Source organism: Salmo salar, chromosome ssa14, assembly GCF_905237065.1.
Source record: "Salmo salar chromosome ssa14, Ssal_v3.1, whole genome shotgun sequence".
Taxonomy (NCBI): domain Eukaryota; kingdom Metazoa; phylum Chordata; class Actinopteri; order Salmoniformes; family Salmonidae; genus Salmo; species Salmo salar.
In genome coordinates, this window is record NC_059455.1 from 57495283 (window position 1) to 57508443 (window position 13161).

At 41.4% G+C, this 13161-nt stretch overlaps 1 protein-coding gene across 1 annotated transcript in view; it reads left to right on the forward strand.

Annotated features, from left to right (window-relative positions):
- Positions 1-7259, forward strand: part of LOC106570106 (ephrin-A3) — a 95450-nt gene extending 88191 nt beyond the window's left edge. Inside the window, exon 5 of the mRNA XM_014142114.2 lies at positions 4912-7259. Coding sequence (XP_013997589.1) covers positions 4912-5030 — 119 coding nt within the window. The 3' untranslated portion in view covers positions 5031-7259. The remainder of the gene's footprint in view (positions 1-4911) is intronic.
- The last annotated feature ends 5902 nt before the right edge of the window (positions 7260-13161 follow it).

Genomic DNA, 13161 nt, shown 5'->3' on the forward strand with positions numbered 1-13161 from the left:
ATTTCCACCTGTTGTCTATTCCATTTGCACAACAGCATGTGGAATTTATTGTCAATCAGTGTTGCTTCCTAAGTGGACAGTTTGATTTCACAGAAGTGTGATTGACTTGGAGTTACATTGTGTTGTTTAAGTGTTCCCTTTATTTTTTTGAGCAGTGTATATATGTGTATGCAGTGCATTTGGAAATTATTCAGACCCTGTAAAGTATACGCTGGGAGTCAGGAAGCAGGTGCAGAAGGTAAGTTTAATGATAAGAAAAGGCAGATAAACAAAACAGGAGTGTACTGAATGTGAACAAAACCAATACTGCCTGATGACTGAGGCTACTGAGGGCAAAATAAAGGGAGAGTAATCAAGGTGAGTATGAGGTCCAGGTGTGTGTAACGATGGGGAGCAGGTGTGCGTAATGAGGATTGCCAGGACTGGTGGTTAGTAGTACACCGGCGACATCGAGCGGGGGAGTGGGAGTAGGCGTGACAGACCCCTTGACTATTTCCACATTTCCACATTCTAAAATAGATTTTTTTTTTTATCCCTCATCAGTCTACACACAGTACCCCATAATGGCAAAGCAAAAGTATTTAGACATTTTGCACATTTATTAAAAAATAAAAAACATATGTCACATTTACCTAAGTCTTCAGACCCTTTACTCAGTACTTTGTTGAAGCACCTTTGGAAGTGATTACAGGCTCGAGTGTTCTTGGGTATGACGCTACAATCTTGGCACGGCTGTATTTGCGGAGTTTCTCCCATTCTTCTCTGCAGATCCTCTCAAGCTCTGTCAGGTTGGATGGGGAGCATCGCTGCACGGCTATTTTCAGGTCTCTCCAGAGCTGTTCGATTGAGTTCAAGTCTGGGCTCTGGCTGGGCCACTCAATGACTTTCAGAGCATTGTCCCAAAGCCACTCCTGCATTGTATTGGCTGTGTGCTTAGGGTAGTTGTCCTGTTGGAAGGTGAACCTTCGCCCCAGTCTGAGGTCTTGAGCGCTCTGGAACAGGTTTGTATCAAGGATCTCTCTGTACTTTGCTTGGTTCATCTTTCCTTCCATCCTGACAAGTCTCCCAGTCCCAGCTGCTGAAAAACATCCTCACAGCATGATGCTGCCACCACCATGCTTCCCCGTAGGGATAGTGCCAGGTTTCCTCCAGATGTGACGCATGGCATTCAGGCCAAAGAGTTCAATCTTAGTTTCATCAGACCAGGGAATCTTGTTTCCCATGGTCTGAGAGTCCTTTAGGTTCCTTTTGGCAAACTCCAAGCTTGTGCCTTTTACTGAGGAGTGGCTTCAGTCTAGCCACTCCACCATAAAGCCCTGATTGGTGGAGTGCTGCAGAGATGGTTGTCCTTCTAGAAGGTTCTCCCATCTCCACAGAGGAACTCTGGAGCTCTGTCAGAGTGACCATTGGGATCTTGGTCATCTCTCTGACCAAGGCCCTTCTCCCCCGATTGCTCAGTTTGACTGGGCGGCCAGCTCTAGGAAGAGTCTTGGTGGTTCTAAGCTTCTTCCATTTAAGAATGATGGAGGCTACTGTGTTCTTGGGGACATTCAATGCTGTAGACAGTTTTTGATACCCTTCCCCAGATCTGTGCCTTGACACAATCCTGTCTCAGAGCTCTACGGACAGTTCCTTCGACCTCGTGGCTTGTTTTTTGCTCTGACATGCACTGTCAACAGTGGGACCTTTATAGAGACAGATGTGGGCCTTTCCAAATCATGTCCAATCAATTGTAGAAACATCTCAAGGATGATCAATGGAAACAGGATGCACATGAGCTCAATTTCGAATCTCATAGCAAAGGATCTGAATACTTAAGGTATTTCTGTTTTATTATTAATACATTTGCTAAAATTTCTAAAAACCTGTTTTTGCTTTGACATTATTGGATATTGTGTGTAGATTGATGAGAAAATGTTTTATTAAGGCTGGAACGTAACAAAATGTGGAAAAAGTCAAGGGATCTGAATACTATCCGAATGCACTGTATGTATATGGGGGATACAATCATCCCAGCTCTGCAGATTTTGCTGCGACAAGATGGAATCATTAGGTCACTTGTTTTGGTACTGCCCATATGTAGCTTGTTTTTGGTCGCAGGTTCAGGAATGGCTGAAGAATTGTAGCATTTACCTGGAGCTAACTCTGCATATAGCACTGCTGCGTGATTTGAAAAGTCATAGTCAATTGATCAATAACATAAGAATACTCTTAGAAAAAAAAATGTTTGTCTTTAATTTACAATCTGTAGAAACTATGAGAATAGAAAGGTTCACAAATGTTGTGAAACATCACAGCACCGTGGAAAAATATATTGCAATTATAAATCAAAACTGGATGGCCTTCAGAGATAAATGGGAGGGGTTGAGGGTAGCTGGAGGGTGGGACTAAAAACAAACAAAAAATATAACTAATGTAAAATATATTGTGTCCATAAAATGTATATGGTATGTATAAGCTGGAAGTAGAAGCCTTGCCACAGATGTCTCAAGTTTTGAGGGAGCGTGCAAATGTCCACCAGAGCTGTTTCCAGATAATTGAATGTTAATTTCTCTACCATAAGCATCGTTTTGGAGAACCGGCCTCACAACCGCGTCGTGTGGGCTAGCAGTTTGCTGACGTCAATGTTGTGAACAGAGTGCCCCTTGGTGGCGGTGGGGGTTGTGGTATGGGCAGGCATAAGCTACGGACAACACAATTGCATTTTATCGATGTCAATAGAGATAACGTGGCGAGATCCTGAGGCCCATTGTTGTGCCATTCATCCGCCACCATCACCTCATGTTTCAGCATGATAATGCACGGCCCCATGTCGCAAGGATCTGTACACATTTCCTGTAAGCTCAAAATGTCCCAGTTCTTCAATGGCCGGCATACTCAATGTACCATTTCCCGACAATATCTAGCAACTTTGCACAGCCATTGAAGAGGAGTGAGACAACATTCCACAAGCCACAATCAACAGCCTGATCAACTCTATGAGAAGGAGATGTGCTGCCCTGCATGAGGCAAATGGTGGTCACACCAGATACTGACTGGTTTTCTGATCACACCACAACCTTTTCTTTTAAAGTTATCTGTGACCAACAGATGCATATCTGTGGCATGTGAAATCCATAGATAACGGCCTAATGAATTTATTTCATTTGACTGATTTCCTTATATGAACTCAGTAAAATCTTTGAAATTGCTGCGTTTTGCGTTTTATGTTTTTGTTCAATATATATTTACAAAAACATATGTGGGGTATTGGAAGTGATGCAGAGAATTACATTGATAGAAGTCACAATCTATCTTCAATATTAAAGCTGATCTACCCTGTAAAAAAAATGTTTTAAACACTGCTTTACTCAATCAGGGACACTATTCCACCTAATACAGTGTCAATATTCTCTAACTTTGCAGCATACTAACTTCCTGTTCAGGTTAACACTCACAGTTTCTATGAAACAAACTCACTCAACGCCCCTCCCTGTCTGAGATAACGTACTGATGAATACCTTGTCATTCTCATAGAGTTCAATAAAGAACTCATCTTTGTATTTGTGCAATTATGGCATCTGTGACAGCATGGGCATTGCTATTGACGCTATCTCCAAGTAGCCAATGTTCTTTTTCTTTTGTGTTTCAAAGAAGTGTAAAGCTAATATTAGTGATTTACCACCACCTGCAGTGCTGGAGTCCTGAATCAAATCTTGTGTGTTTATTATTGAGACTAGATGGTGGTGATTTAGCTTAAAGCCATTAACTGACCATAGGCCATCCAATTTCAAGAAGACCATGCTCTGATCATTGGCTGATCGCTCAAAACCCATAGGAATCCCCACCCAGTTGACTGCTTTAAAATGGTAGAGGCCCTCAATGGCATGGTAAAATGGGTTATATCCATCTGGAGTCCTCTATCTAACTTTATGGGCTGTCAGCTGGAACAGTCTCAGTTTACCACATGTACTCAACTAGACTTATTTGACCATGTCACTGGTGTAGATGTCAGTGTTGTGTCATCGTCGTAGCCGACAGACAGGTTTCCTAATATTTCTAAGAATGGTTTTGACGTGGCAGAAGCACAGACAAACCGGTCGAGTTAGATGTTGTTCTTTCTCTTGAGTCAACGGGGGGGAATCTGCCGCCAAGTGTCATATCTTGTGTGTGTGTCTCTCTTCAGTGTCTGTCCCCATAGGGGCCTATTTCTTTATTTTTTCACCTTTATTTAACTAGTCAAGTCAATTTAGAACAAATTCTTATTGATAATGACGGCCTACCAGGGAACAGTGGGTTAAAGTGTTGTTCAGGGGCAGAACGACAGATTTTTACCTTGTCAGCTCGGGGATTCGATCCAGCAACCTTTCAGTTACTGGCCCAACGCTCTAACCACTAGGCTACCTGCCACCCCAAGCCACAATCTATCACCTATAGGGAGGCTCAGGATTCTGGTCACACATCCCAAGCTTACTTTGAGAACGAGATGTATTTTTTCCCTGTTCTCTCTTTCTCTTGCTCTCCAGCTAATGCAGGATTGTGCCTAATCAATGGGTTTGTTCTATGTTAATTTCATTTAATTGCAAATCCTGCTAGATGAAGCCGAATCATTAGAATAAAAATATGCGTACATTTTAAAAGATGAACAACAAAGTGTGTTTATTCCTCCTCCTAAGAGGGAATACGGCATCATATGTAGCAGCACCGGTGATAATTGCCGATTTTTTTGTTACATTTCTCTGTTTGTTCTCTACATGTGGATGTGCATTATTTGTATGCATTGCACAACATCGGCTGTAGATTTATTGAGTTAATGTGTCATTTGATGGTTTCTCTCACTCTCTCTCTCTCTCTCGCACTCTCTCGGTCTGTCTCTGTCTGTCTCTCTCACTCCCTCTGTCTCTCTCTCTCTCTTTTTCTCTCTCTCCACAGATGAATTTAACCCTGAAATTCCCAAACTGGAGAAGAGCGTCAGTGGCAGCAGCCGATCACGCGATCGCCTTCTGCTCACCGTGGCAACACTGCTCATCTCCGCCCTCCTGGTTTCCTAGCGACTGTGTCCCCGAGTGACATCACATGGATACCTGAACCGCTTGGACTGAAGGGCTCTGTATCCATTGACCCTAGGTTCAATTAGAAAGTGAGAGGGACCCAAGTAAAGGTCACACAATTCAACCAATCAAAAGCCAGAATTACAATCAATTTGACACAACCATAAAAAACAGGACTTACTCTCAAATCGTACTCACTCAATTCTATCTTAACTCACCTGTAGTCACTGTTGATACACAGTTTGTGCGACATGACGTCTTTGGTTCATGCATTGTCGGACATACACTACTTGCATATGTGCCACTGCATTTCATGCATTTGGTGTGCCACCACACAGACCAAAAGCAGAAAATGGCATTCAGCCTAGGCATGATACTGCCATCATGCCTAGGCTGCCTCTGGCTACACACACACCGTTAAAGTAGGACATGTGCAGTGGGATTTGTAATGGGAGTATGGCTGCCTGTCTATCTGCGAAGGAACTCGCATGACATTGTCTTCAGCTAGTCCCAATATGGAGGACCTTTGAGCTCTGTGGAGTAGGATGGACATAACTGGACTGGGCTCCACTGAGCCTGACCAATGGACTGTCGAATGGGCTTTGATGGACGGGACTCAACTGGACTTGGCGGTGCTGCAGTACTGTGGACCATGCTGAACTCTGACAAGATTCACTGTACTGTGCTGTGCCATATACTTGCAGTCATTTTTCTACACTGCTGCCATTCTACCGGATGTTAACCCATCTTTTACTGTCATAGATACGAGTTGGTCACACCAAGGCCCAGGTGTTGATGGTGTTGACCGGAAGACAGAAATATTTTAAGAGAATCTCTATAAGGCTTTTGAGAGCCCTTATCCATCTCCTCTAGATGTTCTCTAACTGTGGCTTTGTGGTGCATAAAAAGGTCCAAAGCCCACATGTCAAGGACAAAATAGACAGTGCCCTTCAAGAACTGGTCCTAGATCTGTTTTCATATCTGCCTTCAAACCTTATTAACTGGAATAAAAGAGACTCTGCACCTGTGCTTTGAGGGCATTTCCAGAAGCACAGATCTGTTTTTGCCTGATGCATCTACCCATAACACTTTGTCTGGGTTCCAGGTAGCAATCTTGTATCAATAGTCAACAGAATGGTTTCTATTGCCACAAATTACAATATTAAACATTTCATAACAACAAATACCCTACAAATCCAGACCTGATTATTATTATTTTTTCCCCATCACTTTCAAAGGTTACCGAATCAGGGCTGTTTATTATTGCAATCTCAGTCACTGTGGTAACTACCAAATACAGTAGTCACAGTGCCTGAGGAAACTGTGATTTGTGTCACAGATTACTTTAGTCGCCATTTTGTAAACATGGGTGAATGTGCAAACAGACAGCAGTCCACAGATTTACTGTTTTATACTATAAAGTCTGACAATATTAGGATTGCATTTTCGATGACAATGCTGTATGGTTTATTAACATTTATTTACACATTTGTTTACATTATTTATTGATTTGCTTGTTTATTCGTGTACATTTCAAAGTATTATTTCATTAAGCTATTGTACCAAATTATTTTTACTTTTTTATTTTTGCTAAAGCATTTGCTTCTGTTAAGTACAGTACATGGATGTATGCCAGTTAAGACTTTTGAGGAGAGGTGTAACTATTCTTCTCACATGTTATAAAGCATTACATTTAACCATAGCATTTATGCCAGCAGCACAGGGGAAATAAGAGGAGAGGTGAGACTGGATAAAAAACATCACTCCTCCAGTGCTGCACTTAAAATTCTTGACACGAGAAATGACGATAGTGCATTGTAATATAACTTTATAAACATGCTGGTAGGGGCTGAATTCGTGTGTGTGTGTGTGTGTGTCAGAGAGAGTGAGAGATAAAAGGCATATGCGTGCACATTATTGTGTGTATGTATGTATTAGGAGTGTGCTTGTCTGCGCTTTCGAGTATGTGTGCATTTTAGACTTTTCGTATTTGTTGAGGGACTTGTTTGTAGGATCTGAATATGCAGGAGTGTATGAGAGATAGATAGAGAGTATGTGCTTCAGTAATGTTAGTTTATGTTAGGGGCCGGGGGGATTAAAAAAAGCATTTACTAATGTTGGAGACAACAACAAGAATTGTGTTTACCTTTGACAAGAATCAATTTAAAAACATGTAAATTGAACTAAGAATGACAATGATTAAAATGATGACAATAAAAATCATACTTTTAGCAAAAGTCTTTATACATCTATATCCTAAGTTAAATTATTCAGTTGCTAAGTTGTTTTGTCAGGAACGTTCTTTATAAGAATGATTTAGCCAGGCACGTCACCCGTGATACAAGTCAGTATTCGATGTCCATCCATGTCTGAGGACGTCGGGAGATGACGTGGAAACCGGCCCCTAGGAGCAGCAGTAAGTGTTGTTACCTTCAAGGAGGCTTTGGTTTTGCTAGGGCGGTTCCAAAGGTTCCATGTTCGAATCCAGCGATAGAAAGTTGTTTATATATTATTGTTTTAAGCCTATCCCTAACCTTAACCCTTACCTTAACGATTTGTAGTTAATGCCTAACCTTAAGAATTATGAGTTAATGCCTAAACTTAACCTTGGAATGATACGGAGAAGTTACTAAACACTTGACGTTTGAGAAACAGGGATGAATGTCTAATTCTGACATGAGACTGTGAGAGCTTGTTGGATTTAGCACGACCTTTCGGTCTCCATTTATGTTTCTTTTTCTTCTTTGATCTTCTATCTCACCTCCACCTTACCTTGCCCTAAACTTTCTCTTTCTCTTACAGTTTGTGTGTTTATCTTCCCTTTCTGTTTGGTCCTTGTCTTTTCCTGTTAAGATCTTGCTCCCCCATTCCCTCTCTCATACTCATTTGAACTATTTCCATCCTACATACTGACACGCACAACCCACTCATCCACACTAACACCTTCATCACATGGCCTGTGCTTACAGTAATATATCTCCACTTGAGAGCACAAACGCAGCACCCATAAAACATAATGACAACGTGGGGAAAACCAACCTACTGCTCCATCTCTCTGTCTCTCTCTCCATCCCCCATTCTCTCGCTCTGCTCTCCACAAAACACCTGCAAGCCATTCATGTCTCCACACATCTATCTCCCTCAGTCTTTCTCCCCGTCCCTCCACCCCTCGCTCCCTGTGCCCCTATCAGGTTCTCTCTAATCTTGGTACGCTAACTGGAGAAGTCTACCAAAGGGACTGACACATACAGTTGAAGTCGGAAGTTTACATACACCTATGTTGGAGTCATTAAAACTCGGTTTTCAACCAGTCCACAAATTTCTTGTTAACAAACTATAGTTTTGGCAAGTCGGTTAGGACATCTACTTTGTGCATGACACAAGTAATTTTTCCAACAATTGTTTACACACAGATTATTTCACTTATAATTCACTGTATCACAATTCCAGTGGGTCAGAAGTTTACATACACTAAGTTGACTGTGCCTTTAAACAGCTTGGAAAATTGCTGAAAATTATGTCATGGCTTTTGAAGCTTCTGATAGGCTAATTGACATCATTTGAGTCAATTGGAGGTGTACCTGTGGATGTATTTCAAGGCCTACCTTCAAACGCAGTGCTTCTTTGCTTGACATCATGGGAAAATCAAAAAAAGTCAGCCAAGACCTCAGCCAAGTTCATCCTTGGGAGCAATTTCCAAACGCCTGAAGGTACCACGTTCATCTGTACAAACAATAGTACGCAGGTATAAACACCATGGGACCACGCAGCCGTCATACCGCTCAGGAAGGAGACGCGTTCTGTCTCCTAGAGATGAACGTACTTTGGTGCAAAAAGTGCAAATCAATCCCAGAACAACAGCAAAGGACCTTGTGAATATGCTGGAGGAAACAGGATCACAAGTATCTATATCCACAGTAAAACGAGTCCTACATCGACATAACCTAAAAGGCCGCTCAGCAAGGAAGAAGCCACTGCTCCAAAATCTCCATGAAAAAGCCAGACTACGGTTTGCAACTGCACATGGGGACAAAGATCGTACTTTTTGGAGAAATGTCCTCTGGTCTGATGAAACAAAAATAGAGCTGTTTGGCCATAATGACCATCGTTATGTTTGGAGGAAAAATGGGGAAGCTCGCAAGCCGAAGAACACCATCCCAACCATGAAGCATGGGGGTGGCAGCATCATGTTGTGGGGGTGCTTTGCTGCAGGAGGGACTGGTGCACTTCACGAAATAGATGGCGTCATGAGGAAGGAAAATGATGTGGATATATTGAAGCAACATCTCAAGACATCAGTCAGGAAGTTAAAGCTTGGTCGCAAATGGGTCTTCCAAATGGACAATGACACCAAGCATACTTCAAAGTTGTGGCAAAATGGCTTAAGGACAAAAAAGTCAAGGTATTGGAGTGGCCATCACAAAGCCCTGACCTCAATCCTATAGAACATTTGTTTGCAGAACCGAAAAAGCGTGTGCGTGCAAGGAGGCCTATAAACCTGACTCAGTTACACCAGCAAAGTCAGGAGGAATCGGCCAAATTTTACCCAACTTATTGTGGGAAGCTTGTGGAAGGGTACCCGAAATGTTTGACCCAAGTTTAACAATTTAAAGGCAATGCTACCAAATACTAATTGAATGTATGTAAACTTCTGACCCACTGGGAATGTGATGAAAGAAATAAAAGCTGAAATAAATCATTCTCTAGTATTATTCTGACATTTCACATTCTTAAAATAAAGTGATGATCCTAACTGTTTTTGTTTTTGCTAGAATTTTTGCTGGGATTAAATGTCAGGAATTGTGAAAAACTGAGTTTAAATGTATTTGGCTAAGGTGTATGTAAACTTCCGACTTCAACTGTATATCAGATGCAGTAATGTCCACATCAGAGAGAAAAGAGGGCAAGTTAGATTTCTCTTTCATGTTTTACGTCACTGCATCCCAATCCAGGTCCTGGGGACCCAAAAAGGTGCATGTTTGTTTTTTTCCCTAGGACTACTGTAACACACCTGATTCAACTAAAGGCTTGATGATAAGTTTATTCGTTGAATCAAGTGTTACTTAGTGCTAAGTGCACCCCTTTGTGTCCTCAGGATGAGGATTGGGAATGATTGTGCTTCTAGCTTTCTTTCTCTCTTTCTCTTTCTCTCCTGCTTTTCACTCCAATAACAAAGCTGTTTAGCTGGAGGTGAAAGAGGTGCAGAGGAACATTAACTGGTGTCTCGTGGCAATTATAGATATTAAAACCTGATTATATCTGGCATTTATGGGTATAATTAAAAGATAGATAGTTGTCACCTTGGCTCTCTGCATGCACAGGCTTTTGGGATCTTAGTCAGTCTCCTTTAGACTTGTACATTAATTTAATACTTACATTTTGTATGATTTATTTATGTTTTCTGGGGGTAGAGGTAGGATGTGCTGTAGCTCTTTGGGCTAAACGGGTTATAAGATAAATCATCACTTCATGAATAAATGCCTCATCTTACCATCCAAAGGGAATGTATGCAGCCGGCTTTACACTCATATCCCCCGTGGACCGGTTCGTACAGAAAACATTCCCCATTCAGGCTGCAAAGGTGTCGATTTCCTCCTTAACTCAATTTAATAGTGAGAAGGCGGAAAAAAACATGGAAACTATCCATGCTATCTTTATGAAACACCATTTTCCTCCACCATGCTAACGTCTAAATGCTAGTCCTGGATGTTGTGTATCGCGTTCAGCCAGTCAAGTTGCAACAGTCTGTTGTTTACCCTTGGTCTGAACGCTGTACGCAATGTCAGGAAGTAGCATTAGCCAGAGAAATTATGCATATTTCCTCAGTTTCTTTCCACCTTTTTGCCATTAAATCTAATTAAAGAGGACATCGATGCCTTTGCAGCCTGAATGGAGATGTACAAACCGATCCACGTGGGATACGAGTGTATAGCCGGCTGCATACATTCCCTTTGGACAGTAAGATGAAACGACTCAATATCGCCATCTGCGAGTAAGTAACATGATAGCTCATGTGTGTGCCACCATCAGTTATTGCTTGACATTAGCCTGAGGATTGCATGTTTGGACAATGTTGGAAATGATGATTAATGTTAGTTTGATTTTCAAAAAAGCTTACCAAGGGAGTGCTATAGCCTAATCCATTGACATTCTCCTCCTTAAAAGAAGGGTATTCCATTAGTAAAGGGAGATAACCTTTAGGTGATTGGACACATTTATTGTTTTCTGAGTCATTTATTGTGAAATGAACCATCTGTAACCTAGCCTACTGGGTGCATGGCGGACGCCGGGTAGAATTCCCTAGACAACCTGCACCGTCTGGTCCCGACAATGGAACAGATGCCGACTCTAGTTCCACTGAGAACTTGTAAGAGCGTATGACATCAATGAAGAATCTCGTCAGCATGCTTCAGAATGTGGATGGTCGGATGGAAGGCTGGTTCCAGCTGTAGGTAGGCCTGTTGTTTATTTGGCAACTGCTCAAATGTATTTCTTTTTTATAACAGGAAAAATGTGCTAATTATTCATAGGTGGTTAACCAAATAGCCCTAGCCTACTGTATCACTGTTGTGATAATATATTGTCAACTGGACAGAATTTAGAACCTAACTGTCAAAAATCAGCCTCCATCATCCCTCTCATTTATTTTACATGTTGGCCTAGGCTACGCGACTCGTGCTTCCCGCCCATAGTCCGTCAGGAAGCATGAGTCGCTTATCAAAGCAAACATCCATCTACATGACAAACGCTTTGAGGTAAAACCTTATAATGTTTTGGCTGTTCAACCTCGAGCATCAATCTTAAACCATACCAGTAGGCTATTATAGAGAGTGACAACACACTCAATTTCAAAAGCACTTTCAAAACAGAAAAAGGACACTTGCTAATTCTTGAGTCTTTTCACACAATACATGTGTAGGAATGGTGGGGGTTATCATGTTTGGATGATCATGTTTTTCATGCTTTGTCTAATGCTCGTTTCCTTGTTAGCTAGTTCACACACATGGTCACAGACTGAGGTGCCTGACCCTTTGGACAGATACCAATCCTCTGAGTGGCACAATTCAGGATGAATGGATGATGGAGGCAGTGGACTACAAGAACAGCTGACATGGCGGAAGCAGCCAGGTAGGCATGGCATCTGTTGCTAAACTTAGGGCTTTATTTGTAGAGCTAGGTTCTTAAAGGAAATGCTGCTGTAAAGTGCCTATCGTCTGGAAGCTCGGAGCGGGGAAATATCAATGTGTATCTTAATTAGAAAGGCGTTAAGCTCAATTCCTCGATGGCTTTTGTGCGCATTAATTTGGGTTCCTGACAATCCTCTCTGGATCAGTTGATCCCAATGTGTTGAAAAGCGGAAGACCCTTATCACAGAATATCAAATGGAACTACTGTCACCAGCCACCAACTACAGTTTGCTATGATTATGTCCATAATGTTCGAAATCAACATATAAAACAGTGAATCGCCTTAAGTCTTTGTTTAAACGAGAGTGGGGGCTTTTCACACCTTCACAACTCATCAAATCAGATGTCTCTTCAGCTCTCTGAAAACAGGGATAATTGATCATTAAAGGGTCTCTCACATGGATCACCTCCTTTTTAGAATATAATACATAATATGTCCCCATTTGTGTGGCCAAAGCACCTTATAAATTAAAGACAAACACATTTCAACATTTCTGAAAGACCCCTATTTCCTCTCATAATAAGAAAATACTTCCCCCTTGTGAATATATAAATGAAAGTAAGTATGCTTTATCCAGCTTTATTTAAACATGTATTGATTGATTGGCTGATTGATTGCTTGGATAGGATAGGATAGGATAGCCTGAACATGTGAAAGTTAGTTTGGTGTCTCTAGCTTGACCGGTTCAAGAGTCACTGTTGGTGAGTTATATTATGCTAATTTCTGCAGATTTATATAGCTGTAGTTGATAAATGTTTTTAAGAATTTGAAGTTAGGATAGCCTGAACATGTGAAAGTTAGTTTGGTGTCTCTAGCTTGAACCGTACAAGAGTTACTGTTGGTGAGTTATTTTATTCACATTTATTGGAATGTGTATAGTTATAGTTGATCAAAGTCTTTAACAATGTGAAGTTAGAATAGCATGAAAATGTGAAAGTAGAAT